Source organism: Xyrauchen texanus, chromosome 8 (assembly GCF_025860055.1).
Source record: "Xyrauchen texanus isolate HMW12.3.18 chromosome 8, RBS_HiC_50CHRs, whole genome shotgun sequence".
Taxonomy (NCBI): Eukaryota; Metazoa; Chordata; class Actinopteri; order Cypriniformes; family Catostomidae; genus Xyrauchen; species Xyrauchen texanus.
In genome coordinates, this window is record NC_068283.1 from 1,064,442 (window position 1) to 1,092,408 (window position 27,967).

Sequence of the window (27,967 nt, forward strand, 5' to 3'; positions counted from 1 at the left end):
ATTTGTAGTGGAGATGAGTGTACCCGGTGGGGTCTTCTCCTGTAGTAGCCCATCCGCCTCAAGGTTGTGCGTGTTGTGGCTTCACAAATGCTTTGCTGCATACCTCGGTTGTAACGAGTGGTTATTTCAGGCAAAGTTGCTCTTCTATCAGCTTGAATCAGTCGGCCCATTCTCCTCTGACCTCTAGCATCAACAAGGCATTTTCGCCCACAGGACTGCCGCATACTGGATATTTTTCCCTTTTCACACCATTCTTTGTAAACCTTAGAAATGGTTCTGCGTGAAAATCCCAGTAACTGAGCAGATTGTGAAATACTCAGACCGGCCCGTCTGGCACGCTCAAAATTGCTTAAATCACCTTTCTTTCCCATTCTGACATTCAGTTTGGAGTTCAGGAGATCGTCTTGACCAGGACCAGACCCCTAAATGCATTGAAGCAACTGCCATGTGATTGGTTGATTAGATAATTGCATTAATGAGAAATTGAACAGGTGTTCCTAATAATCCTTTAGGTGAGTGTGTATATATATATATATTTTTATATATTTATAGCATGCAGTTTATCAAGAATAATGATTGATCAAACCAGACAAATTTCCATTTGGCGTTTTAATTCCACATTTCAAAGTACAGTAACTGTCATTGAAACAAAATGTCAGATCACTGAAATATAAATAACAGAAAAATACAAACATTACACACACACACACTAAAGAACATGCAGGTTTCCAATTCAATTTTGGTAAAAAAGTTTTTTTTTTTTTTTTTTTTAAAAACACTATTGTAACACTTACAATAATTGTTAATAATATAAAGAGGTCAGCTCTGGGATGAAAAGAATTACCAGTAAACATAAGCAATGAGGATATTTGGTACCAAATAAAGTGCAGGATACCAAAGAAATTGAGGTATAACATCATATTTACAAGTCATTTCTAACAATAGGATAAGTGGTAATAATTTAGAGTAAAGCTCTGGAGTAGAATATACCATTATAACTGCAATGCTGACCTGTGGCACAAGGATTTACAAGCTATATTTAACAATAGAATAACAGTTAAGCACTGTGACGGAATGAAAGTAGAATTTTTGGTACTAGTTAATGTGCAATATCAAGTATCAGAGGTATGAAATAGGATTTACAAACTATAATAGAATCGTTAAGCACTGACGGAATGAAATAAGCCAATACTAAAGTCACGGTAAGTCGAATATTTTATACCACATAATCAAGTATTAGATGTATAATCTAGGATGTACAAGCTATATTTAAAAATAGAATAGTTAAGCACTGTAACAATGAAATAAGCAGCAAATTGTATATGAAATAATTGAGATCTTTGGTATCAAAGAATGTGCAGGATAACAGGTATAATATACATTTTGACATTCAACTTACACATGACAACAAGTGGGAACAAATACAATTAACATCAGAAAATCTGGCTGTAGAGAACACAGCCAATCAGAATGTCTGGAGTGGTTGGGGACTGCGTGGTGTAGTGGGCTAAGAATCACCGGTTTTCCCCGACCTCCAGAATGAGGCAGTGCAAATTGGCATATCTTCAGTGATTCCTCGTGCGCCTGTATAAAAGGACAAACCATCCCATATTCATCCAAGGAGCTGCCCTCAAAGCAGGGTCACGAGAGAAAAGAAAAAAAAAAAAAAAGAAAAAGAGCAATTTCCACAGTGAACAGTGTGGATTGGGTGAGTGTAGTCTGACACTTTTAGCAGGCTTTTTTAGGGGTCTTGATGTTACTGACTGCAGGATAAAGAAAGGGTTCCAGTTGTCAGTGATGCTGCATTGTCAGTAGTCAACCTAGGTTTAAGGGGTCGGCTGTGGGTCACTCTAAGCTGTGCGGCGCCTTTTTCCACCTTCACGTTCAGATGCTCCTTTCAGGTAACGCATAACGTTAACCTGGATCGCCTCATCAGTGGCATCCTGGGTTGCCGGGTTCATCCGGATGGCTCCTGTAGACAATAAAGATCTGTCATTCCATTTGAATGGCATAAGGTCATACACATCTACTTAAATATAAAAAAAAATATCCAGCTTACTTTGAACAATGGTCTTCAGGAACATGTCTCTAAAACATGCTTTATCCTCTACACCAGTCCAGGTTGTATTGATGGAAAGGTGATTAGAGAAGATACTCTGAAGCATTCGCCACACGGTTGTCTTTAGGTCCCTCCCACATTTGATTGCCAAAAACCAAAGCTGAAAATACAAAAAACATGTTACAAATTACATTTCTCTGAAGCTTCTCATAAATTTAAAATGTGACAGGCTGTGGATTCAGACTGTAGAATATGCAGTGTACGATCTTAATTGTACTTTTTAGATTACCCTATGGCATTATAAACGAAATCGGCACACTTACAAATCATTGGAGCTCTTTATCCTGCCTCAAACTGTTGTCAAGCAACGGCAAATCTTGCTGGGTGTTTAGGGGGAGTAACAGATCCCCTGGCAGGGATAACTCTCCAACAGACACATTTGCACTGAAATGTTGCAGCATAGCGTCCATTTTGTTGTCCATGCTACGCACAACATCGCCAAACTCTCCAAGACGTCGCAGCATTAGGGTCTGATCTGCACCTACAGGGGTTCCCAGAATAAAAAAATAAAGTAGTCAGTCCTGGTCCTTCAACTACTAAACTATGACATTTATATCTAGGTCTACTACATGTACAGGTGGCCCCAGTGGGAATTAAACCAACAACCACAGGTGTTGTTTGCAAGTTGTACCTGATTGCCCAGTGCGAGCAAACGTCTTCAACATTGTCCCAACTTGCTTCACCTGCTCTATAAGTGAGCCGCTGTCACCTGGGAAGTAACAATATATTGATTAGCAATACACTAAATATAATAGTAATATAATATAACCACAATTATCATACCAGTAACTTTCCCTGTAATTTCTATCCACAGTATGTTATGCATGGCATACAAGTTCATAATGAAGAACCCTTATGATAACATCAATTTCATTTTTTTTCTTTGAAGCAGAATATTTGTTTGTAAAAGTGGAGGAAAAAGAAAATAATGAAATATTGGTATACAGATTTTGGTTTATATATCATACTGTACAGTGAAATTTGCTATTGTTATATCCCTACTCACCTGAAGGACGGATAGATCAGGCAAATCTCCAGTCAGGCCTTTGTAGAGTTTGCTCCTTTGAATAACATAAAACTTTCATGAGTGGGAAGTTGCATATCCACAGGTATTTTAACTCAAACATGCAACATATTGTAATAAATCTACAATATTCAGCCTTTACCTTACACCCTCGGTTGTTGCTCTACACTTTTATTATATTAAATACTTATTTATATAGCTTGCTCACTGTATAATCATGATAGCCTAATACTTATAACACAAGATTGCATCTTAAACGAATGACTGAGTAGAAAACTTGAATAAGAACGCATTTTACCCGGAGGGGACCAGCTAGGGAAACTTACCTGCCTACAATAACTGTTTTCATTTGAGTTACATTAATCATGAATAACCTTAGCCGAGTCCCCAGGAACATCGAGCTATTAAAGTAACAAGCCTATAACTGCGGTCTTATTAATTCTAGCTTCACCATACACACAAACTGTGAGGTTTCTCCGTTTTCCTCATGGACCTGTAACACAATGCCCTGACAGTGACTTCACCTGTGCCCTGATCTTTATTAGAAACTGAGAGGAGAGCAAGTTAATATAATTGATATTACAATTTTCACAAAAATTAACAAACAGTCTGCTTTAAAACTAAGAAAAAACAAGCTTCTATACTAACCTTACATAAAAAATTAACACGTGGTGAACTAGCTTAGCCGCTATCTGCCGGCACACCACATTAGATTAAAATACTTACCCTTGTAGTTGTGCAGATAACTCGATATGTAGAGTTTAAAGCCCTTGTCCCTCTTGCTTGTCGGAGCAGGGGACCAGGCATCAACAATGCGATGAACATCGCTGACGCGTATTTTCGGAAGATTCTGGAGACATCGAGTAAAAACAGACATTTTGGGCAACGCGCAAGTAAACCGGAAACAGATATGGCGACAGCGGAACTTCACAGTTCAGTCTTTGTAATGTGTTTTAGCAATAAATTTTTAACATTTATAATGCGTTTAGATTTCTTTTATTGCCTTTACAGGGACTTTAACACTTTCTTAAACATTTGTACAGGTCATAATTGCAAAACCTGTAAAAGGTAAAATAACAAAAAAAAATCGAGGTTGGAAAAAATGTAGACATAAACAAAATTTCTGCGCAACTGTGAAACCAGAGGATAATTTCGCTTTTTCATTGAGTTTATCCTTCACGTCAAAACAGGGATTTTTATGTTTATGACAGATATCACCATGGTTGCAAATTAATAAAAAAAATTTAAGTATACCCGAGATTTTGGCCATGTTGCAGATGTCTTTCACTGTTCACTGATAGGCATTGGTGAAAAGTCTAACTTCATCAGTTTATTCTGCTAAATTGTTCATACCATGAATTAAATATCTATTTTAAAACCTAATCAGAATCAGAAAGATATTTATTGCCAACTAAGTTTTACAAAAGGAATTCTTTTTGGTTTATTGGTGCATGTCTCAAATGTGCATCAATCAAAGAAATGTAAACAAAAGAGCATAAAATAATTCAATATATTTTACATATATTACTGTATAATCGCTTCAGAGTTTCAAAGTAATTTAAATGTCATTTTCTAAACCTTACCTTATCATGGAATCAAGAGTCAAGACTCTGTTATAAACCCTAATGGCTTTGGAGCAAAAAATAATAATAGCCAACATGGCTGGTCGATTTTGAGAGTCTAAGCTGTCCTTGTATTTCAAAGAGGCTTGCCGCCAGAGAAAATGAAGCGGGCGGCCCGCCAGCTTTTCGCGGGCGGCATCCCGCAAGAAATGGGAAGGCGGCAAACGTTTCATCCCCGCCAGTGGGACGCACCTATAGCCGACAGCTTAGGGACGGCGGCAAAAAGAAGCCGTACGGATATTTTTTCCTATCTGGGAACTTTTAACCACCAACTGAACTTGATTATCGTCTAAAATTAATTTTAGCTTCATAAAGCAATTTATATTTTGTGAAGAAGCTCAGCGAATGAGATCCGAGGTAAAGAGGGTTAGATGTCAAATATTTAAATGTTTTAAAATGTTAAAAAGCTAGTTTTGCTAAAGTGAACTCACTGGAGAAATAGTTCTGATAGTTTATAGTCTTGATTATTTTTTCAGAACATTCTGAGAGTCATTCAGCCGACTGTTCATCTCCAGAACAGGGTCAGGCCAATTTAAGTTTGTGTAAAGAAAAATATATATTTTGTTATGTTATATAATGCTTTATTCATTTGGTAATTTATTTAATTTAATACAGGGAATTTGCCAGCTTTTTAAAAAAAGTAAGCTAAACAATATTTTTATAGAATTTATAGATATGTTAGTGTTCCAAAAAAGCACACTGATGCGTTTCTCCTAGTATTGTGTATTTATTTTTCATTTAAAACATCTTTGTGCACAGAAATGATATATTTTATGTTTTATGTTTTGTGTATTATATTGAATGGTGCTGAAAAGCAACTTTAATAAATAATCGGATGACTACCGTAATCACACACTGTGGCCATTCATTTGATCTCTGTGCACTTGTTGACGACAGGTGAATGATACAAGATATTTGTGTTGGCACTCCTTGAAGTGTCATGACGCAGATGTGTCTGCAGCACCGGATCTGTACAGGTATGGCATTAAGACCAATCCATAACTGTGCAGGGCTCCAGACTAACTTTTCCACTGGTTGCACTGGTGCTACCAACAGCATATGATTTGGTCGCACCTTTTTTTTTTTCTGCTACATGCCATGGGATTAATCAATGCATGCTAATGAATAGTGGTCTTAATCTGCATACCCTAGTTTTGCACTGATGTAAAAAGACTGACAGTGACACAAGACCTCATGTTAGCAAAATGTTTTAATCTTCTAACTATCAAATCAAAAAAAACTATTATAAAAACATTTATGTTTTTTAACGTTTGATATATAATTTTACTGTCTTCACAGCTGTTCAACCCTTTGTCGCCTTGGTTGTGAATAAATGTCAACCTTAGTAACACATTGCAATTGAATTCAGAGGGGCCAGCTCTTATAGTTGGGCCTCCTGGTCCTCTTTCCTTGGGAGAACCACAGCCTAACATCCTGACTGGCATCATAATCCATCAGCTCTGGCCAATCAACACTAATTCAAGACTAGCAAAGGCTTTCTTGGTTGCAGCATAAATACCTGTAATTTATTATATAAAAACAGTAATTTTAAGCATTTTACATTTATATTATATACAATCTATTTACATTTTAATTATATTCTATCTATCTATCTATCTATCTATCTATCTATATGTCTGTCTATTATCATCATCTTTCTATCTTTTGAAAATCATTAAACATTCAAATGTATGCATTCAATTTTAAAAGATTAGACTATTATAATACGCTGATACAGATTTTTCATTATCAAAGTTTATAGTTGTAATAAAAAAGAAATCTCACACTCCTTACCTTCTGCATGGGTGTGTTGAACGTCAATATGACCAATTAGGATATTGGTAGGTCTTCCATTATCAATGACATGGGCATAGACAATCTCACATTCTTTGTTGATGGAGATGTCTGTATCTCCATCAATCATAAATTATAAATAGTGGGCGGAGGAAATTTTTTCAGCCGTCTTTTTCATGAGATTGTCTGCTATCACTCCTATAAATTGGGCACAGGCCATGTCGTTGGCATAAGTGGGATTAACATTCAACCCGTTCTTTTTCATCAGTATAATTTCTGATTTGAATTTTGTGAACGGGAGTTCCTCTTTTGCTATGTTATAAGCAGTGTTAAATTTTATAATCATTTCCTTTTCCTCTGTGGAGCGATTACTCTCATCTAACCACTGAAAAGACGTAGGAAGGGGCTCTGTGTTTCGTGAGACACACCGGTCCCTACAGGTTTTATGTTTTTTGCTTTCATTGTGCAGTTTAATAGACTCAATCTTAAATTGCGTAGACCCTGTAACAAATTTAGAATGACCTGCAATGGATGGGCCACACTGTTTACAGTACAAACAATGCATGGCATTAGCCTCGTATGGCAACCACGGGTACTGTCTAAGCCATTGCTGCTGGAAGTTGTGCCTTTTCCTTTTCCTTTGCTCACTCGGTTCCTCCCTGTCCGCACCTGTGCTCTCGTCATCAGTTGTGTCTGTGTGCTGGCTCGTTGGCTGGTCCTTTCCACCAGCATCCTTGACTTCCACACTTTGTTTTTTAAAGTATTCAGCAATTGACCTTTTCATTTTAATTCGTGAATTCGGAATTGGCGCGTTTCACCATCAGTGTGCGATGCGCGTGACGTGTACGTTGTTTATAAATAAACTGCACGTTTCTTGCGGAAGAACACTGTAGCCGGAGCTACTTCTCTCCGTTAATGTCTATGGCGAGTCACGCAGGCACTGGGCAGCATCGCAGCCAAGCCGAGCCTGGGATAAAATAGTCAGAATATAAACACTTATTATAGGCGTACCGTAGTGATTCAGGATAAGTCAAAAACACGATTTGGAAAACGGATTCATGATGTACTCGTTCATTTTGAACATAAGTTACGGACTGCAGCAGCTGCTGGTGATACAACGGCGTTCTGTTGCGCGAGCGTCCACTCGCACAAATGCGACCACATAAAATTTGAACTCGCACATTCTCAAAAAATGGTCGCATATGCGCATATGGTCGCAGTCTGGAACCCTGCAGTGCGAGTAATGCTTCACGTTCAATAAACTGGCTTTCAAGGATGTATATACCTTGTGGTTATGATTAACACAGGCTAACGAGTGGGGTCATTATGTGAAACAATGACATCATGTGACACATCGCGTGACACAACATTTATGCTTTAATGGCAATTTTCTCTACAAAAAATGTTAAAAAAGATTATGTCGACACTTGTGACATTTTAGCGATACTTCGCGTTTCCATCAGCTATATCTGTAAACGTTTTGATGTGCTACACATTTTGTCGCAAAAAAAAACCCTTGGATGGAAACGTAGCATAGTTAATACTCTGATTGTGACATTATTTTGGTGACAACGAAGATCATTTCTGTTTTTAAAAGATGCAGATGACATTTGTTTTGATATTTTGCTATCTAATGCAATGACACACACTGACCTGCGAGGAAGCAGACCCTCCATAGGCCAGAGTGTATGGACATGCGTATGTCAGTGGTCTGGTTCAGCGGCAGTATGACGCCCTCCTCCAGGTACAGCCAGTAGTCAGTGCTGACGGCGATCCCTAGCAGCCCCAGACTGCATACTGCAAACACACTGCTGAGCAGGGTCAGAGCCTTCCTCCCGCACGTGCTCATGCCACTCAGCCTTCAGCAGGGGGCGCCTGTGCTACACAACAAACCTGAAGGAAAGAGATGTGACACATACTGTATTACTGTGAATTCACTGAGAGCACGGACCAAGAACTGCTGCTGACTGTATAGGGCGGCAAATCACAACTGTGACACATAATGAATCATGAACTGCTGTGAAAAATCAACATCCTCATGGAAACGAGTGTCTTGGAAGTGCCCTGATGCATTTGGAAAACTGTCAAGACAGCTCATAATGACAGATTGATATGAAAGAGGGTATTAATTAAAATTCACACATGAGAACTGTTCAATTGATTCCTTAGCCAAAAATACACAAGTACACACATGCATCTTTGAGCTGCAGCTGGTGAACATGTGCTTCATGTACAACACTCTCTAATAAATGAATCACACTGACTTCAACTCTAGCACATGTGTACATATGCCATAGATATGCAGGGTTATGACTAGTGAAAACCGATAGATCCGCCAGGACTTTAAATTGGACAATATTTGACCATTTTAAGAACAATATCTGAGTGGTGGTGGCGCAGTGGGCTAAAGCACATAACTGTTAATCAGAAGGTCGCTGGTTCGATCCCCATAGCCACCACCATTGTGTCCTTGAGCAAGGCACTTAACTCCAGGTTGCTCTGGGGGGGATTGTCCCTGTAATAAGTGCACTGTAAGTCGCTTTGGATAAAAGCGTCTGCCAAATGCATAAATGTAAATGTAAATGCTTGTCTGATAAAGCGTTTTCCAAAGTGTGTGAGATCAAACATCTCCCAATAGCCTTGTCAATATTATAAACATGTTAATAAGCTTTCTAGTAATAAAGATTTAATGTGTTTGAATGTTCTTTATGATATCTTGATTAAATATCATGTAAAGGCCAAAAATGAAATTGTCTAACCACTTATAAACCATATAAAACATGTTACAGGCAGGAACGCAAATGTAAACACAATACGTTTTTTTTTACATGACCATACCCCTTCGCCAAACCTAACCAATAGTATAACAATACATAACCAACCAACAATAAAACAAGCAGACACAAGTAAAGTCACAATTGGTGACTTGGTAACCCTTTTACACTATTCTACACATTTTTTTATAGATCAAGTAGTGTAAGTAGTTTGTTAACACTGAAAATGCAACAAAATGAAGTGCACTATGAGTGTGGAATGTTGGACACTTAATTCACTTAGCTTGCCGTGTGTAGCGGAAGGGGCGGAGTTACCTGTCTATGCTGCTGGTCTGATTATTAAATCATTCTCCATTATTAAAAATTTAATAATGGAGAATGTAGCAACTATTGAAATCTCAGTGAAGACAGCACCTTACAAATGAGAGTTGAACCGTTCAACTGCTGAATGCTTTACCATCACCTCAAGCTGTGTGAATATGTACGTTGTTTGAGATACAAGTGTTGAACTGAGGTTGGCTAACACGCTAAAGCTAGCAGCAACACATCGCATGAGTTTGACACATCACTTCCGTCAGTTGTTAAACGGTGAATGCTTCTGTGTAGTAAAAAAACATGATGTGTTCCATTTGGGATGATACTGCACTTTGAAAATGTATACACTACATGCCTGAGGGCATAGTGTACATTGTAAGTGCATAGTGTATAGTGTGTCATTTGGGACACACAGAAAAATAGCATTATAAAAGTATTCAAAATGACAGTTAAGTCTACATTTACATGAGTGCAGTTCAGGATCTGAATGTTATAGTGAATGGGTTCACTGATCGCTGCATAAAGGTTTATATCTGGATCTGTTCCTCACACAAAGCAATCACACATCGGAAGATACAGCGCACAAACTGCATGGATTATTTTCATGTACATTTGATGGTGCTATTCTCATTTTTTGATTCGCAGCTCAGACATTCTGAAAACTCCCTTTGTGTCACACAGCAAACAAAACAATGAGCAAATCAGCAGTAAATAAATAAAGTTGTGAGTAAATGATGACCGTATTTTCAATTTAGAAGAAAATTGGCCACTTGAGTGAGTATGTGATATTGATCATATCTCATTTTAAAAACTTCAATGCAAAATTAAAATGTGAGATTCTCAAGTTTGTTTGAGAGTGGAAATAGCGAAGAGTCTCAGGTCACAAGACAGATTGCTTAACATGTCATGAGGGAAAACTGATTTTAATATGACATTTCCATCAAAAGCAGTTTACCTGTCACTCAGAACGTCTGCACGTCCATCGCTGCTGCGTTTTGTCCTGAAACGTGATGACAGATCTGATAAAGAGGGACACATTCATGAGCAGTAGCACCTTGCGTCACATCATTTAAAAAAAACACATCAAATCGACATACTGTAGACACAAGATGAACTGACTACATATACTGTCAGATGTGAGACATTTACAGACACCATGTGGATTTGAAACCAGTTTAGCCACACAAAAAAACTATTTCAATTACATACATCCATGCAAGTCTGCATTTCATGATAAACTTTTATAAACAAGTCAATCATGACAATGATAAAATACTGCACATCGTCTGACTGAAAATGCTAAAATAAAAAATTGATTTTTTCACCTTCACATTAACTAATTCAAAGCCATAAAAAACACATACTTAAAATAAAGTGAGTCAACATTTAGTGTGATTGAAACTTTACAGTTCAAATAATACATGAGTTTTAACAGAAGAATTAATGCAAGTGCTTGTATAAAATTATAAGCTTCATATTTCTACCTTTAAACCCTCCAGAAATTGACCACATTGACTTACAATGTAAGTGCCTCACTGTAATTGTATATTTTTGTGTGGCAATGCTGTCGATTGAGCTTAACTTGTATTGAACCCAAAATATTCCTTTAATTTAATTCAGATGACATCATGGGGCATCTAGTCTATGGGAATAGTCTCTTAATGTCTTTCTCTCCTAATTTATTTGTATTGTTTTATAGCGGTGGTGCTAACTGTCCCAAATTAGCATCGTTTTATTTAAGCAGTCTGTCGATAAACATAGTAAGTATTTAGTCAGACACGGACAATCTTTCAAATCCATACACTGTGTGTGTGTGTGTGTGTGTGTGTGTGTGTGTGTGTGTGTGTGTGTGTGTGTGTGTGTGTGTAAACAGCTTTTTACTTGTTGTTACTGCTTATTGCTTTACTGTTATCATCATCGCAACCGCCGTAAACAAAACTTTACGGTTGATTAAACGTGTTGCTGTCAAAACTTATAAAATCACACACAATATATTGAATAGCTTATCTAATAATTGATCTAAAATACCGAATATGCACAAATGTCAGGTGTTTTCGTCAATACGCAACAATTAACGCAATTTAAAATACGCTCATAAAATCACACGCCTCATATTATCTTGCATCAGCCCAAATATACTGAAGACAGCAGCTTCATTTGAACTGAAAATGATTACGAATTACCTGATGAATATATGAATTTCAGCAAATGCGAGCGTATCCCAGCTGTGAATTGAAGCAGCTCCGTTCAGTGCAGCCCGGCGATGGTGTGTGTGTGTGTGTGTGTGTGTGTGTGTGTGTGTGTGTGTGTGTGTGTGTGTGTGTGTGTGTGTGTGTGTGTGTGTGTGTGTGTGTGTGTGTGTGTGTGTGTGTGTGTGTGTGCCTACGTGCGTCGCTGGCAAGCACTGTGAACCTGGATTAATTTGAACCAATCGGTTCGTCCGGACAGTTTGTTTCAATGAACCGATTCATCAGCCAATTCGTTTCAGTCGTCACTCGATAGTGTTCCCACAGAATACCGTTACGTTTTCTTCTTTTCTTTGTTTCAGTTAAAATATTTGCTAAAAATGTATTACTGTGTTATCAATAAATGATCATGTTTTTAAGATTGATTAGCTGTTTGGAAGGCTATAAATTGTGTTTAATTGTGACACTCTAATTCAGACCTTGATAAAGTTTTTGACAGATATAAAGATTAATTACGTTATTTACAATTCCGATATATTTCATCAATTAATAATCCATTATCCTCGTAGTTTACTCCCAAATGCCTCCTTAACAGTCGAGTGATTTACAAATGCTTTGAGAATCGGTTCGGTTGATTCATTCAAATGTACTGCTGAAAAAAATGACGATTTGTTCATTTGGCATGGCATCGTTCTTAACCCATTTTCTTCAGTTCCGTGGCCGCATGGAGCGCATGGATGTACCTGGACTCATTAGTTTGGTTTGTTTTGACTGGTCGAACAAAACTAGACAGCTGGAAAAATGAAAGTCATGTTCACATTGTGATGTTGAGCACATTTGCCAACCTGTTTAAACTACTGTACAGTACCTTAAGCATGTTTTTAAAACAGTACAACTGCACATATCATATTGTGTTCCTTTATAATCATTTTTTTCCCTCTCATTTTTCCTCTTACACAAAGCAGGCAATCTGTGGTGTATTGAATGGTAGGCTATCAGATGCTTAAACCCTGGTACTCTGATATGTACCGGGCCATGGCAAAGTATTCAGGGCCTCCTTAATGTATATTGCTCTTTCCTATTAAAAACTATAGTTTAGAATTTGATTTTGGGCCCCCCTGGACCTGTGGGCTCCTAGAATCATTACCACCTTTCACCCCACTATCTACAGCCCTGATAATGATTGCTATAGCCATCTTTCACCATGTTATTTACATTGTACATTATTCCAACGTAGCAACCTATTTCTAAGAATACAATTGTATTATCATGATTCATGTCCAAAAAATGTTATTACGATGGTGATCTTTGTTTATTTTTGTATTAATATTATTGTTTCACATTATATCATTATTATATCACATTGCCTAATATTTTAGATCCTATTTAATACCACTCTATACACTACAGTGAGAGCATGGTGTTTTTGAACTGAAGAAAATGTCTGAAATCCAACACCAGAGGAAATAGAACATGACATCATCACTTGTCATATACTGTATATTTATTTATACACTTTATACTTCACAGTGAACGGAGGGAAAAACTTGCAAAAGGAAGAGTTGATGAACATATTTAAATATGACACTGTCTTGGAATCCATAATTCAATAATAATAATAATAATAATAATACCAATAATACTAATTATAAATAAATTCCAAATTCCTAATATAAGAATAAATGGCTGGCTGGAATGTTAAAATAAATACCTCATACGGCAAGGGAATGTTGGAATGCCACCTTACATGCAGAAACCACGATCAAACACATAATCATTACATTCCCAAACACTCTCAATGTGAGACACTTGTGTTATTCCGCTTGAGGATGCAAGACAACCGCTGACATTCTGAATCACCTCGTAAGAGGACCGGCTCTATTTCTGCTCGTCTTGAGATAAAGAAATAAACACCTGGAATATCCACACAGGGCCTTGAACTCCAAACATGAGGTCGAATAAAATTCCAAAATATTTACCAAATAAAGTTAAATTAAAGAAATTATTTAAACTGATGAAATGCTGGCCAAATTGAACTATATGCACATGATAAGAATTCCACCGAGGGCTTGGCACACAAGTACAGAGCCCAAACGGAGTAATCTTATGTGTCAATGAATCATTTCAAAGGTCCTTATAACAGGGAGAATGCATACAATGATGTCTTAGCCTCACAGACTTAATTTAGAGTTTGCAAAAATTTTATTTCACATCAATTCTCTGTTGTTGAATCCATTCCAGATAAAGATTTCAGACACAGCTCAATTGTTCAGTATTAATACCCAGGAATCACTCAGCAGCAGTTGGAATCTACACATTATGGAGTCTACTAGTTTAATTCTTCATCCACCAACTGAGACAAAACAGGAACAACACAAAAATAGTTAAGGTGTCGGATGTGGTGTGACAGTCATTCAATATGAAGGAACCCTGGATTCCTGGAATCACAAGACACTGTTGTGCATGTGTGGATTTGCAGCAGCAGCAGCACCACACACACACACACACACACACACAGTTGTGTTTCCATGTTTTATGGGGACTTTCCATAGACATAATGGTTTTTATACTGTACAAACTTTATATTCTATCCCCTAAACCTAACCCTACCCCTAAACCTAACCCTCACAGAAAACTTTCTGCATTTTTACATTTTCAAAAAACATAATTTAGTATGATTTATAAGCTGTTTTCCTCATGGGGACCGACAAAATGTCCCCACAAGGTCAAAAATTTCGGGTTTTACTATCCTTATGGGGACATTTGGTCCCCACAAAGTGATAAATACACGCTCACTCACACACTCACACACACACACACACACACACACACACACACACACACACACACACACACACACACACACACACACACACAGTTGTGTTTCCATGTTTTATGGGGACTTTCCATAGACATAATGGTTTTTATACTGTACAAACTTTATATTCTATCCCCTAAACCTAACCCTACCCCTAAACCTAACCCTCACAGAAAACTTTCTGCATGTTTACCTTTTCAAAAAACATAATTTAGTGTGATTTATAAGCTGTTTTCCTCATGGGGACCGACAAAATGTCCCCACAAGGTAAAAAATTTCGGGTTTTACTATCCTTATGGGGACATTTGGTCCCCACAAAGTGATAAATACACGCTCACACACACACACACACACACACAGGAGCTCTGATAGCATCCACAACCCCCCCAGTCAGCTTAGATATTATCAAAAACAAGAGATACATTTAAGAAAGGTCTGCTGATACCAAATCTATCTCAAATTAGCCAAACTAGTCTTTTTGGGATCATAGAAACCATCTACTGTAAGTTAGTAAATGCACATTCAGCCCTTAGTATAAAATTTGCGAGATAATGTATGCCATCTCTGTATGTACAAAAATGTGGTAAATAGTGTAACAGTAAACATACTGTAGCGCTCTACGTTAAAGTAGTCACAGAGTGGAAATGCAAGATGATCATAAACTATGAGCTAAAAAGATATGATATATCTTTATATATACTGGAAAGCTCAATTTGATGAGAACTGTAGAACATGTAGTTTAACACCAAGAGTATTTCTCAAAAGACAAACACTTGGCTGCACGCTACCAGAGATGCGGAGACCTTCAGCATAATAGTGGTCAGAACCCCCATCCCACTCCAAGATGATTCACAAAAAGGGAATTAAGTGCATGATGAGACTGTAGATTGCATTGAGCTTGATTTATATGAAAATAACCCCTTGGTAAATGTCTCCAAAACATGTCAGGGTCATTTTTCACACCAATATTAAAGAAAATGTTTTGCTTAGAACAGGGGTTTTCAGACTTTTCCATACAAAGGACACCCAATATGATGATCTCATTGCAACGGATCCCCTTCCTGAAAAATAAATACAGTTATGTATATAAACCATTTATATTGTATCTATCTATCTGTCTGTCTGTCTGTCTGTCTGTCTATCTATCTATCAATGTTATAAATATATTTATACAATAGATAGATAGATAGATAGACAGACAGATAGACAGACAGACAGATAGATAGACAGACAGACAGACAGGCAGACAGACAGACATATTTAATAACCTAACAAACAATGGGCAGGTGATTTGTCAAACATTGTGAATGATTGGCTTTCCAATTCTGTGGATAAAGAGCTTTCTCCTGAGTTTTACAGATGCAGATTACGTGTACCCTTACAAAAAATCTAGAGTTGTCGCAAAATTGCTGCAAACTTGCCACAAATTCTCCACCTTTATATGAGCTTGTTTTTCGTGCAAATGCTTGCCAGAATTTTTCAGCTCTCCACCAGTAGTGTTGAACCTGCAGCAAATCTTTGGCGACAATGAAGAGTTTTCAGCAAATCTCATTTGCATGTGAAAATGAATGAGTGGCGAACTTGCAGCAAGTTTGCAGCAACTCTAGATTTTTTGTAAGGGTGGGTCTGCCTGTTACCAATGAAGAATCACACTGTATCACAATTTGTACATTTAGATCAAGAGATACTGTACACGTCTGTGTATGTTCAGTCAGGCAAGCGGGCAACGATTGGTTCAGAAGCTGTCATGCTAAAACTCCGGGAGCGAGGTGTCAGTCCAGGTCAAGTTATGGGACATCAGCAAAAGATATAATAAGAAATCAATATGCATACATAGAGCTAAATATATTTTGGCACTCCTATCACAAGATTTACAAATATATAATTCAGGAACAATAGAAATGGCAGTAGAGAGGATATAAGTAAGGGACACAAAAACCTGCTTTATGTCAAGCATGCTGCACAGACAACAAATTTGAGGTCTGGAACAAGGGATTGTTGACCATTTCCACCATCCAAAAATATAGAAGCTTTGTAAAAACTCTGGTCTTTGGCCTGCACACAACATCTATCTTTACACAGGCGTTAGACAAACTATCATTGCTATGAGGACATACAGCACATTTTAGCTCTGTTCCAAACCATAGTGAACTGCCTTTATGTCTAATGTCTACATAGGACCTCATAAGTGACTGATTTGAAACACTCTACACAGGTACCAACTCCACGTACCACACAAATACTCACTCCTCACGGGAGACATGATATTAGAGTGATGCTAAGATAACAACACCATACACAAATTACTGTAGACAGGTACATTTCGCCAAGAGAAACTTTGATGTCGGCTTGATAAAGCCTTCGTAATAGTAAAAGATAGATTGATGGATGGATGGATGGATGAATGGATAGGTCTAATGTGGTCTGATGTAGACTCTAGGGGTTCTGTAACAAAATAGATTAAGGCATTTTGTGGGTTTGCTATTACTGTGCATTCTACTATTGGGGTCTGATTTAGTTTCTTGGGGGTCTGATGAGGTCTAATGGGATCTAAAGTGGTGTAACAGGGTCTCTAGGGGTTCTTATTTGGTCTAATGTAGTCTGAAGTGGTTTATTGAAGGTCTGATGAGGTCTAATAGGATTTAAATTGGTCTAATGGGGTCTGGATTTTTTTTTTAAGGTCTGATGAGGTCTATTTGGGACAGATTTGGTCTTACAGGGTCTGAAGTGGTCTGTGCTTTCTAGGGTTTTTAATGAGATCTAATGGGATCTGAACTGGTCTGATATAGCCTCTAGGTGTTCTAATGTGATCTGAGGTGGATTCTTGGAGATCTGATAAGGTCTAATGGGTGTTGAACTTGCCTGATGTGATCGCTAGGGGTCTTAAGTGGTTTCTTTGAAGTCTGATTCAAATCATAATACGGGACAGTTAACAACACTATAGGCAGCTCAGTAGGTTTTGGATCAAAGCCTATATGATCTACATTAGGTATTGCCCTCAAAGTGTGAATGTGGACACATAATCTTTTGATATAACAACCCCTGATCTAGCCCCCCTCAGTTCAGATAAAGGGTATTCAACAGTGTACAAAAATTTGGTGAGCTCATAAATAATGTTGATGCGACTGGTAGTTTGAGCTGATCAGACGATCCACTTCTTCATCGAGTCGCCTCATACCACACTGTGAAACGATGCCGGGTGGATGAACTCCGGATTTATAAACGAGAATCCAGAAAATTCGCTCTGGTCAATGTTGGCTATGACCAGTTGGTCTGGAGGAGTCAGCATGGGCTGAGTACGTGTGAAGAATTTGTCAAAGTTCTCCGCTGCTTTTCCGCACTGTGACAGGAGGGGGAAATAAAGAAAGAGGGTGGGTTATTTTTATATTAAATTGAAAAGCTGGCAGTGTGCCTGAGAGACAATTCATTCATGAAGGACTAGCGCCATTGACGTAAGGTACACTCATATGTACAGTTAATGGAGTATTTCTATGCTGGCGATTGGAAGGGCTGCATTTAGTGTAAACCTTGACATATCTACAGCACGGCTCCAGCACCTGTGGCATACCAATGGGGTCCCCTTTGAACCCTGGGGCTTTATAAACACAGGGTCACAGGTGTGGATGAATCAGGTGATATCAACACAAACTCTTGGGGAAGATCAACTCACAGGGAGGGTGGTTTTGATGCAAAAACATGAAAAAGATCCTTAAAATAGATCAGGTTAACTAAGGGTATCCCTGCCATCTCCTTGTCCAAACAAACCCACAGCTTTTTTGTGAATAACCAGGCTGGCCGATGAGCCCGATTCACACTGATAAGGGCAAAAAAGGCAATTACTAGTTGCTCCTATGCTCCAATGCAGCACCTGAAATGTTAGTTTACAAAAAATTAATCAATTACTTCTAATTTACTACCCCTCATGGTGTCACAAACCTGTTTGACTTTGACTTCTTCTAAAAGAAGAACAGTGACTAATGCATTGAGTCCCTAACATTCTACCAAACATCTTCAATATTCTATTTAAAAAAGTAACATAAGGATAGAATTTTCTTTTTTGGGTGAACTATTTCTTATATAATAATATTTATATAGTCTATATCTTTTAAATAGACCTATTTAAAAAAAATAAATGACATCCATCACTAAGGTGAAGGTGAAGAACACAGGTTTACACACACTCACCACTTTGGGTTTGAATGGTGGTTGGATCTCTCTGTTTGCCAGTCGTTCCCAGTCAATTCTGCGGAAGAAAGCCTGCTCCTTTATATCTCTTTCACCCTCTGGACTGCAACCCAGACGCTTTGACGGGTGCTTCGTCATCAGCTGTGTGTGTGAAAGGAGGAGAGAAAAGAGATTTTTAAACGAAAGTGTCAGAGAAGACTCTTACTCATATTGCAAAGTTCTTTTCCCTTCTCCTGCTATTACATTTATTACTTAGTCAATGCAAACTATTTTTTCCACTGAAGCACAACAGTACCCACATGCTTTTTCATCCATTTTGGTTCCTTATCAAAAGCTACACTTTAATGCTGCACTGATTTAGCGTTTTGGGAACGTCTTTAGGAGTGACCAGCTGTGAATATGTGTGCAACACCTCAATGAAATTGACTAGAATTTATAGCCTCTGCCGATGACATCATCAGGTTGCGCCGGTACCAGGGGCTATAAATAGATGTGCCACAGGTGCATCCTCAGGTCTTTGTCTTCAGACCATTCTGTGTGTGTTGTGCTTCTCAACCCTGTCAAAATGTTCTACTTCCCTCAGTTAGGAGTTAGAATTGTTAGGCAGTGTGCAGAAAACCTTTCTCTCTAGCAATAAACAAGGCAAGCAGTGTGTATTCCCATGTTTACGCCATATGGCTGAAACGGACACACACCAGTTTTGTTTTGTGTGTCAGATCAGTCAAAATGCTTCGCACTCGTCTCGCTTATTTCCGAGAGCCAGCCTCCATCGTGGGGTTCTCGTATGGATCTGGCTGAGGTGTGAGAGATGGGTCCATCCCTATCGCTCGCTCTCTATCCAGATCCAGCCGGTCCTTCTCATGATCTTGAAGCGCACCCCAGCGCCTCTTCGGTTCATGAGGGGGGACGTTGAATCTCTTCAGTCTGCGGACTTCGAGCTACCCACCTCTGAGCATTCCTCGCACAATAGTAAAGCGGCTGAGGAATTGCTCGAGGTGGTCACTCGTGCGGTGGCCAGAATACAGTTAGACTGGCCACACGAACAAGAGACCCCCAAAAGCTCTAAGCTAGAGGACAGATTTCTGTCTGGTGGCCAGGGGAAGGGAATGCCAAATCAGTCCCTTCCTTTCTTTGAAGACCTCCATGACGAGCTTTTTCATTCATAGCGGAAACCTTATACTTCCTGTGTCTTTGCGCCCTTGACGTCAACAGATTCGACCATCATGGGTGCTGAGGCACAGGGGTATTCCATGATGCCACAGGTAGAAGAGACACTTGCGGGTTATCTCTCACCTGGCTCGGCATCATCAATAAAGAGACCTACTCTCCCCACAAAGATGTGCAGGACCACCTCTATGCTCGTAGGGAAAGCTTATCAGGCAGCAGGTCAGGCTGGTGCTGCCCTGCACACTATGGCAGTGTTACAGGCTTACCAGGCTGACCTGTTGAAGGACCTGAGTGCGGCAGTACGGTCGATGAAAAGGGTTTTTCAGAGCTTTGTCGAGCCATGGATCTGTCCCTCCGGGCGACTAAACAGACGGCTCGTGCCATTGGCTGGTCGATGGCTGCTTTGGTTAGAGATAAGGACAAAGTATTCCTTCTCGATGCCCCGGTTTCACCTTCTGGCTTGTTTGGTGAACACAGTCATCACCAGGTTTCAGGAGGTGAAGAGGCATGATGAAGCGTTCAGGCAATTCCTTCCTCGCCGCACTCAAGGGGAGAGGCCGCCGGCCAACCAGCCCCACCCCGAGGCTCAGAAACAAAGCGTGGCGAATCGCGCTCCCCCTCGTAAAGGCTGGGGACCGGCTCATCACCCTCAGCAGCCTCCAATGCAAGACCTCAGGACCATTATCTCCAGAAAGAGAAAACCCTGACAGTCTTGCGCCCAGCCTTGTGGGGGTAGCGGTAGCGTAAGCCCCCCGTATCCACATGTACCTTCCCAATACCCCACGAAACCTATCCATTCCAGCCGCCTCTGGTGTTTCGGGAGTTAGCAATTTCCAGCTAAATGTTGGGTGTTTCGTTGCTTCCTGCCATAGTCCATGACACGGAACACTCGACATCCCCTCAACAGGTAGTGTCAAAATTGATATCCATCTCAGAGATCCTGGCAGCGTGGAAGCTACTGCCGGGTGTTTCTATGTGGGTCCTAAGAACGGTAGAAAAAGGCTACAGAATTCAATTGGTGCCCACTACCGTGAAACCAGAACAAGCATGTCTACTGTGGAAAGAAATGCAAAATCTCTTGGTCAAAGGGGTCATTGAACATGTTCCCCTTCCAGAGAGAGAGTCAGGTTACTACAGCAGATACTTCCTGGTTCCCAAGAAGGATGGGGGATTGCATCTGATTTTAGACCTTCGAGGCTTGAATTGCTCAGTCTCAAATACAACATCACGATTGGTTAGTCTCGATTGATCACATGGACGCATACTTTCATATGGAAATTCTGCCACAACACAGCAAGTTCCTGAGGTTCGCTTTCGGGGGCGAAGCTTTCCAATATCGGGTTCTTCCATTCGGCCTAGCCTTATCACCCCGCACTTTCACGAAGTGCATGGATGCAGCACTGGTTTCTTTGCGACTCTGGGGCATCCGCATTCTGAATTAAATAGACGACTGGCTGATACTAGTACAGTCACAAGAACTGGCATTACAGCAGAGGAATATTGTCTTAGCTCATCTGGTTTCTCTGGGTTTGAGACTCAACGACAAAAAAAGCGTTCTCTCTCCCACTCAGAGAACCATTAATCTGGGGATCATATGGGATTCGTTCATGATGCGGGCACAATCGTCTCCCGCTCGAATCAAGACCATTCAGAATACCTACGTACCCTTTCTATGTGGTTCAGACCCCGGTTCCTAACCTTGGGTCCCACTCTAGGTGCGTCTTGCCATCGCAAGTTGCTAATGACAGACGCCTCTCTGACGGGTTGGGGAGTGGTCTTAAGTGGTCGTCCAGCTCAAGGGGAATGGGAGTATCATCAGCTCAATTGGCACATCAACTGTCTCGAGTTGATGGCTGTATTTCTGGCCCTGAAATATTTCCTCCAGTATCTGAGAGGCTGCCATGTCCTGGTGCGGGTGAACAACATAGTCTCTTACATAAACCATCAAGGAGGTCTACGGTCATGCCAGCTGAACAGACGGGCACGGCAGATTCTGCTTTGGGCCCAGGGCAAGCTCCTGTCAATCAGAGCAGTTTATATCCCTAGATGCCTGAATGTGGGAGCGGATTTACTGTTCAGACAGAAAATTCTGAACAGGGGAGTGGAAACTCCACCCTGAGGTAGTGAAACAAATCTGGTTCAGATTTTACAGAACATAAGTGGACCTCTTCTCCTCCCAACAGGCAGCGCAATGTCCCCTCTACTTCTCTCTGAGTCACCCAGCCCCCCTGGGTATGGACGCAATGGCGCATACATGGCCCAGAATGTGCCTTTATGCATTTCCTGCTCCCGGGAGTCCTGGCCAGAGTTCGCCAGCAAGGGTCCTGCCTCTTACTGATAGCGCCGTGTTGGCCAAACAGGGTATGGTTCTCGGAGATAATGTCTCTGCTTCAATGCCGGATCAGGAGAAAATTCACGGACTGTGTCCAGTCCATGCCCTTCAGGCTTACGCCCACCACACTAGCCAGTGGTGTAAGTCAGGGAAACTATTTGTTTGCCATGGGGGCCATAACAGGGGGGGCGGCTGCCACCAAACAAACAATGTCACATTGGGTGAGGGATGCTTTTGCCCTGACATGAGGCGCACGGTCAAGCTTCGCAAGTAGGTATCAGGGCTCATTCTACCAGGGGGGGTTGCTTCCTTTGGCTAGAGGGACACATTACATGTTTGTAATGCGTCAGGCTGTATTCATAAGATTTTATAATTTGGATGTTCATGCCACTCCGGTCTCATACGTCCTTGAGTCAACATCATAAGCTCATGTCTGAGACCTCTCGCGCTCTTGTCAGCACAACTACACAACTGTAAGGGGTCCAGACATCCGCAGTGAGGCGGCGTGGGTATTCTCGTTCCCAAAGCGCTAAATCAGCGCAGCATCAAAGTGTAGCTTTTGATAGGGAACGTCTCGGGTTACTTAACTGTAACCCCTGTTCCGTGAAAACTGGAACGAGATGCTGTGCTTCATTGCCGCACTGAGGATGCCCCAGGATTGCTCTTCAGACAAAATACCTGACGATGCACCTGTGGCGCATCTTTTTAAAGCCCCTGGTACCGGCACATCCTGACGTAAATTTTATTGACGTGTTGCACACATATTCTCAGCTGGTCACTCCTAAAAGACACTAAATCAGTGCAGCATCTTGTTCTGCTTTTTCAGGGAACAGGGGTTACAGTTAAGTATCTCGAGGCGTTCCCAATAATGTTTTCCACTGGGATTTCATAAAATCTTTCATAAAAAAGTTCTTCAAAAAAGCCATAAACCAAACCAAAGCTTCGAGATGAATTACAACTTTACAAACTTTCAGTTGAAGCGAAGAAGTATTTGAAAATCTGACAAAAACAAAGGTACAAAAATTTTGCTTTAACGAGGGAATGAAATACAATCCCATGAAGCATTGTGAATGATGGAATTTAATTAAAAGTGATAGAAAAATATAAAACTACTGATCTGAAGTTGTTGATTCTAAGTATAAAACAATATATTTTTAGTTCATTGTAAAAACTATTCCGATATGTACAAATATATAGTAATAATAAGTAGTTTGAGAGTATAGGAAGACCAACTTGAATACATAATTTGCAATGATTTTTGTTTTAATGTATTGCAGCTACTGTCTTATTGGTGGATCTCATTTGAGGATTATGGGTAGTGTAGTTCTTCACTGGGTATTTGGGTAATAAATGATCAAAAAATTATAATAAACAAAAACATTGACGGCTGAATACAGGAGAATATGTCATCATTAAACAACCCTGAGGCTCAAGTTAGGTATGTCTTCAAAGGTTTATTAGTTACTGTATCATTAATGATACAGTAACTCTATGGGGAAAATGATTGGGATTTTTACTTCCAGAACCAGACTGTTGTGCTCTACTAGGTTTTTCTATATCAAAGCTGCAATTTAAATAACTCAAATGAATAATTTATATGAAACAAGCATTAAAGCCTTGTTAACACAATATTCATTCTATCATTTTAAAATAATAATATAACATTTTACCAAAGCCTTTCCTGACATTTGTATCTCCACCTTAAATCAAATGACATTTTCCTCTTTCTCATAAGAGGACATAAGCAATAATGCTGGACAGACAAATTAAATTATAACTATTATTAGTTATATAATTAATTATTATTATAATTATAACTTCCACACAGCTAATATCAAAGGTGATATTTTCATGACTGACAGAGTATTTTTTTTAATATATCAGTTATTTATCATGGCTCAGAAATGAATTCCGATATTGCCTCTGCATTATTCCTCCCTCATTTAGTAGAAGTCAGGAGACAGGAATATAAATTAATAAAAGAGCTCCTGCTGATGTGTATGAACTCACCCCTTTACAGATGGACACTGCCTCTTTAGAGAGGGATTTGGGGTAGGACACGTTGTGCTCCATTATAGATTGAAACAGTTCATCCTCGTCCTCTCCATCAAATGGAGGCTGTTAGAAATAGAGAAAAAAATTATAGCTTGATGCTGATAAAAAGCAAATATACACAGTTTCTTACCTCTAAGACAACACTTAAATGTAATGAAATTGTCAATGGTTTTCATGTAATGTATATTTTTGGGTATACACCTTTTTACTATATCAACTAACAAAAAAGTGCATTTAGTGTCTTGACAAGTTATTCACCCCCATTCATTATTATTCATTATTGTGGTTTAAAAAGTTAATTTAAAATTATATTTATATGTTAAAATGTTATTTCCGCTATTTTTAATTGTTGGTCTATGTAAAAATGCACTAGATGGACATCTTTGACCATTCTGATGCGTTTCCGATGATGTGCACTGCGTTTTAAGAGCAGAAAAAGTTTTGCAACTTTTAAAAATGGGTCTGTTCTGCTCCATGCTGCCGCTGTCTGGAAGAAGCCTTTTTCGTCCAGAGTAATCAGACGATGGAAGATATGACATGTCCCACCTGTGAAGATCAGCGTTTCTGTTGAAGCATCCCAACATCAGGAAATAGTGACTGAAGTTTAGCACATGATCACGTCAGTGCAGGATGATATGTACGTGTGGCACATTTTATAGTGGATTATTCACGGATGAGCCAAAATATTATGACCACCTGCCTAATATGCTGTTGGTCCTCCGTGTGCCAACAAAACATCATTGACCCTACCAAGGCATGGACTCTACAAGACCCCTGAAGGTGTCCTGTGGTATCTGGCACCAAGTCATTAGCAGCAGATCCTTCAGATCCTGTAAGTTGTGAGGTGGAGCCACCATGGATTGGACTTGTTGTCCAGCACATCCCACAGATGCTCAATCGGATTGAGATTTGGAGGCCAGGGCCACCTTGAACACTTCATCATGTTCCTCAAAAGATTCCCGAACAATGTGTGCAGTGTGGCAGAGCGCATTATCCTGCTGAAAGAGGCCACTGCCATCAGGGAATTAAATTATCATGAAGGGGTATACCTGGTATGCAGCGATGTTTAGTTAGGTGTCACGTGTCAAATTGATGTCCACATGAATGACCAGACCCAGGATTTTCCAGCAGAACATTTACCAGAGCCTCACACTTCCATCACCATCCTGGTGCCATCACTTCCCCGGGTAAACAGCACACATGTATACGTCCATCCAAATGATGTGAAAGAAAATGGGACCCATTGGACCAGAAAACCTTCTTCCACTACTCCAAAGTGCAGTTCCACCATTGTAGGCGCTTTTGATGGTGGACAGGGCATCATGGGCACTCGGACCAGTCTGCGGCTACGCAGCCCAATATGTAGCAGGGTTTGATGTGACACAATCCTGTTGTAACCATCATTGTAATTTTCTGTGACTTATGCCACAGTAAACCTTCTGTAGGTTCGAACCAAACGGGATAGCCTTTGTTCACGCATCGATGAGCCTTGGACACACAACACTCTGTCGCTGGTTTGTGGTTTGTCCCCCCTCGGACCACTGTCAGTAGGTACTCACCACTGCTGACCAGGAGCACCCTATAAGCTGTTTCAGAGATGCTCTGACCCTGTTGTCTGGTCATAAAAATGTGGCCCTTGTCAAAGTCGCTCAGGTCTTTACTCCTGCTCATTTCTCCTGCATTCAGCACATTGACTACAAGAACTGATTTTTCACTTACCATCTAATCTACCCAGACCTTGACATGTGCCCTTGTTAGGAGATTTTCAATGTATTTCACTTCACCTGTCAGTGTCATAATGTTTGCTCATTTCAGTGTGTATGTTATGTGTTTTTGGCACATATTAGCGCAGATTGCTTGTGAATCAATCACAGTATGATTCAAACTTTGCCAAGGAACTGTTATAGAAAGACAGGGCATTAAAAGCACAATTGGACCCAATTGCAAAACCATAAGTAACTAATTACATTCATGAAAGTTTCGTATGTCATGATTGTTTGAGATTTACAGTTTACAGTGCTGCTGTGCTTGAGTGTACAGTTTGATTTGAATACAATGTGTTGGATTTGCGTTATGTGTAAACTCTGAAATATAGTTTTTTTTATTGTTGTGGAGCTGCTTCATTCTCTTCCAATTGAGTTTCAAATATACAGTATAGGGCTGTATTCGAGGTACTGCACAATGTTAGCCAATCATAACAGTGGGCATAAACGTTGAGGTCTTAAAGAAACAGAGCCAAAAACCAAGCGTTTCAGACAGACGGCCAGAAACAGGGCAGAAAATTATCATTTATTATTCAATTGTGACAATTTTGGTGCAAACAAATAAAAAAATAAAATTACTGACATAACAAGTAGGCCGAAAGAAAAATGATATACTGTATATATATGAGTATGACATTACCCCTTTTTAAAATGGATTTTCATCATTTAATATTTATACTCTGGGTCTATACTCTATGTGATTGATTCTATAGTGAAGAGTAAAATAACACTATTACAAACGACAGGCCATGCACACTCTGAAATCCCTTGTCTCTATCTAACACCCGCCAAATCTCCTGACAGTCATAAACCCAAATAAATAATTGCCCAGAGAACGGGTCATTAGTGGACCCACAAAATACTCAATATGGAGATCATCAGTATATTCCACTCTGTGGAAGAAATCAGTAATTACACCGGTAGCTAAAAAACCATGCCCAAAGGTGAATAATGATTTTACGCCTGTGGTGCTAACTTCTATTGTTATGAAATGTTTTGAGAAGATAATGGTGTCATTTCTTAAAAAAGATGTTGGTGCGTTTTTAGATCCATTTCAGTTTGCTTACAGGCAGGGGCGTGGCACAGATGATGCTATTAGTAGCATTTCACATCTGGTCAGTAAACATCTTGAAGACCCCAAAGCCTATGCACGTATTTTATTTGTTGATTTTAGTTCGGCTTTTAACACTATACAGCCTCACATGCTTATTCAGAAACTGAAACATATGAATGTTAACCATTTTATTCTTAACTGGTATTTTTCATTTTTAACAAACCGTACTCAACAGGTTAAAGTGAATGATGCTCTTGCGGAACCCAGGCCAATCAGCACTGGTGTCCCGCAGGACTGCGTCAGTTCACCAGCCCTTTTACATTATATACTAACGATTGCCTCAGACACCATATTGATAATTATATTATAAAATGTTCGATGATACAGCAATCCTTGGCCTCATGCATAAAGATAAAAGTCCAGCTGCGTATCATACAGAAATTGAGGAATTTGTTCTGTGGTGCGATGATAATTATCTTATGCTAAACGTAACTAAGACTGAGGAGATGGTGTTTGACCCAAAAACTATAGGTGACACCAGGTCTGTAGTAATTAATAGTGTACCCATTACTCAGGTTAGCTCTTATAAGTACCTGGGTGTACATATTGATAATGCACTGACCTGGAAGGACCATGTAAATACTGTCTGCTCCAGACTCCAGCAGAGGATGCATTTTTTAGGAAGACTCAGATTGTATGGAGTAGAACAAAAATGTATGTTGTTATTCTATCACGCAATATTAGAGACTATTTTAAAGT

General features: G+C 39.6%; 2 protein-coding genes across 6 annotated transcripts in view; both read right to left on the reverse strand.

Annotated features, from left to right (window-relative positions):
* LOC127647475 (voltage-dependent calcium channel gamma-5 subunit-like) overlaps positions 1 to 11,950 on the reverse strand; it is a 28,299-nt gene extending 16,349 nt beyond the window's left edge. For 2 of the 4 annotated variants that reach the window (XR_007971065.1, XM_052131739.1), the window contains exons 1-3: positions 11,832 to 11,950; positions 10,604 to 10,667; positions 8,213 to 8,452 (exon numbers count right to left, since the gene is read on the reverse strand). Coding sequence is in view for 1 of the 4 variants with exons in the window: in XM_052131739.1 (XP_051987699.1) it covers positions 8,213 to 8,408 (196 nt within the window). In the remaining 3 variants the exon portion in view is untranslated. Of the gene's footprint in view, positions 1 to 609; positions 1,973 to 2,059; positions 2,220 to 2,382; positions 2,601 to 2,750; positions 2,829 to 3,125; positions 6,393 to 8,212; positions 8,453 to 10,603; positions 10,668 to 11,831 lie in introns of those variants that run through there. The other 2 variants (XR_007971066.1, XR_007971067.1) reach the window with 2 other exon arrangements.
* A 2,067-nt stretch (positions 11,951 to 14,017) lies between these two features.
* LOC127647469 (protein kinase C alpha type-like) overlaps positions 14,018 to 27,967 on the reverse strand; it is a 225,238-nt gene continuing 211,288 nt past the window's right edge. For both annotated transcript variants that reach the window (XM_052131734.1, XM_052131733.1), the window contains 3 exons: positions 24,347 to 24,454; positions 18,838 to 18,978; positions 14,018 to 17,992 (listed from right to left, as the gene is read on the reverse strand). In XM_052131734.1, the coding sequence (XP_051987694.1) occupies positions 17,825 to 17,992; positions 18,838 to 18,978; positions 24,347 to 24,454 (417 nt within the window). In that variant the 3' untranslated portion in view covers positions 14,018 to 17,824. The remainder of the gene's footprint in view (positions 17,993 to 18,837; positions 18,979 to 24,346; positions 24,455 to 27,967) is intronic.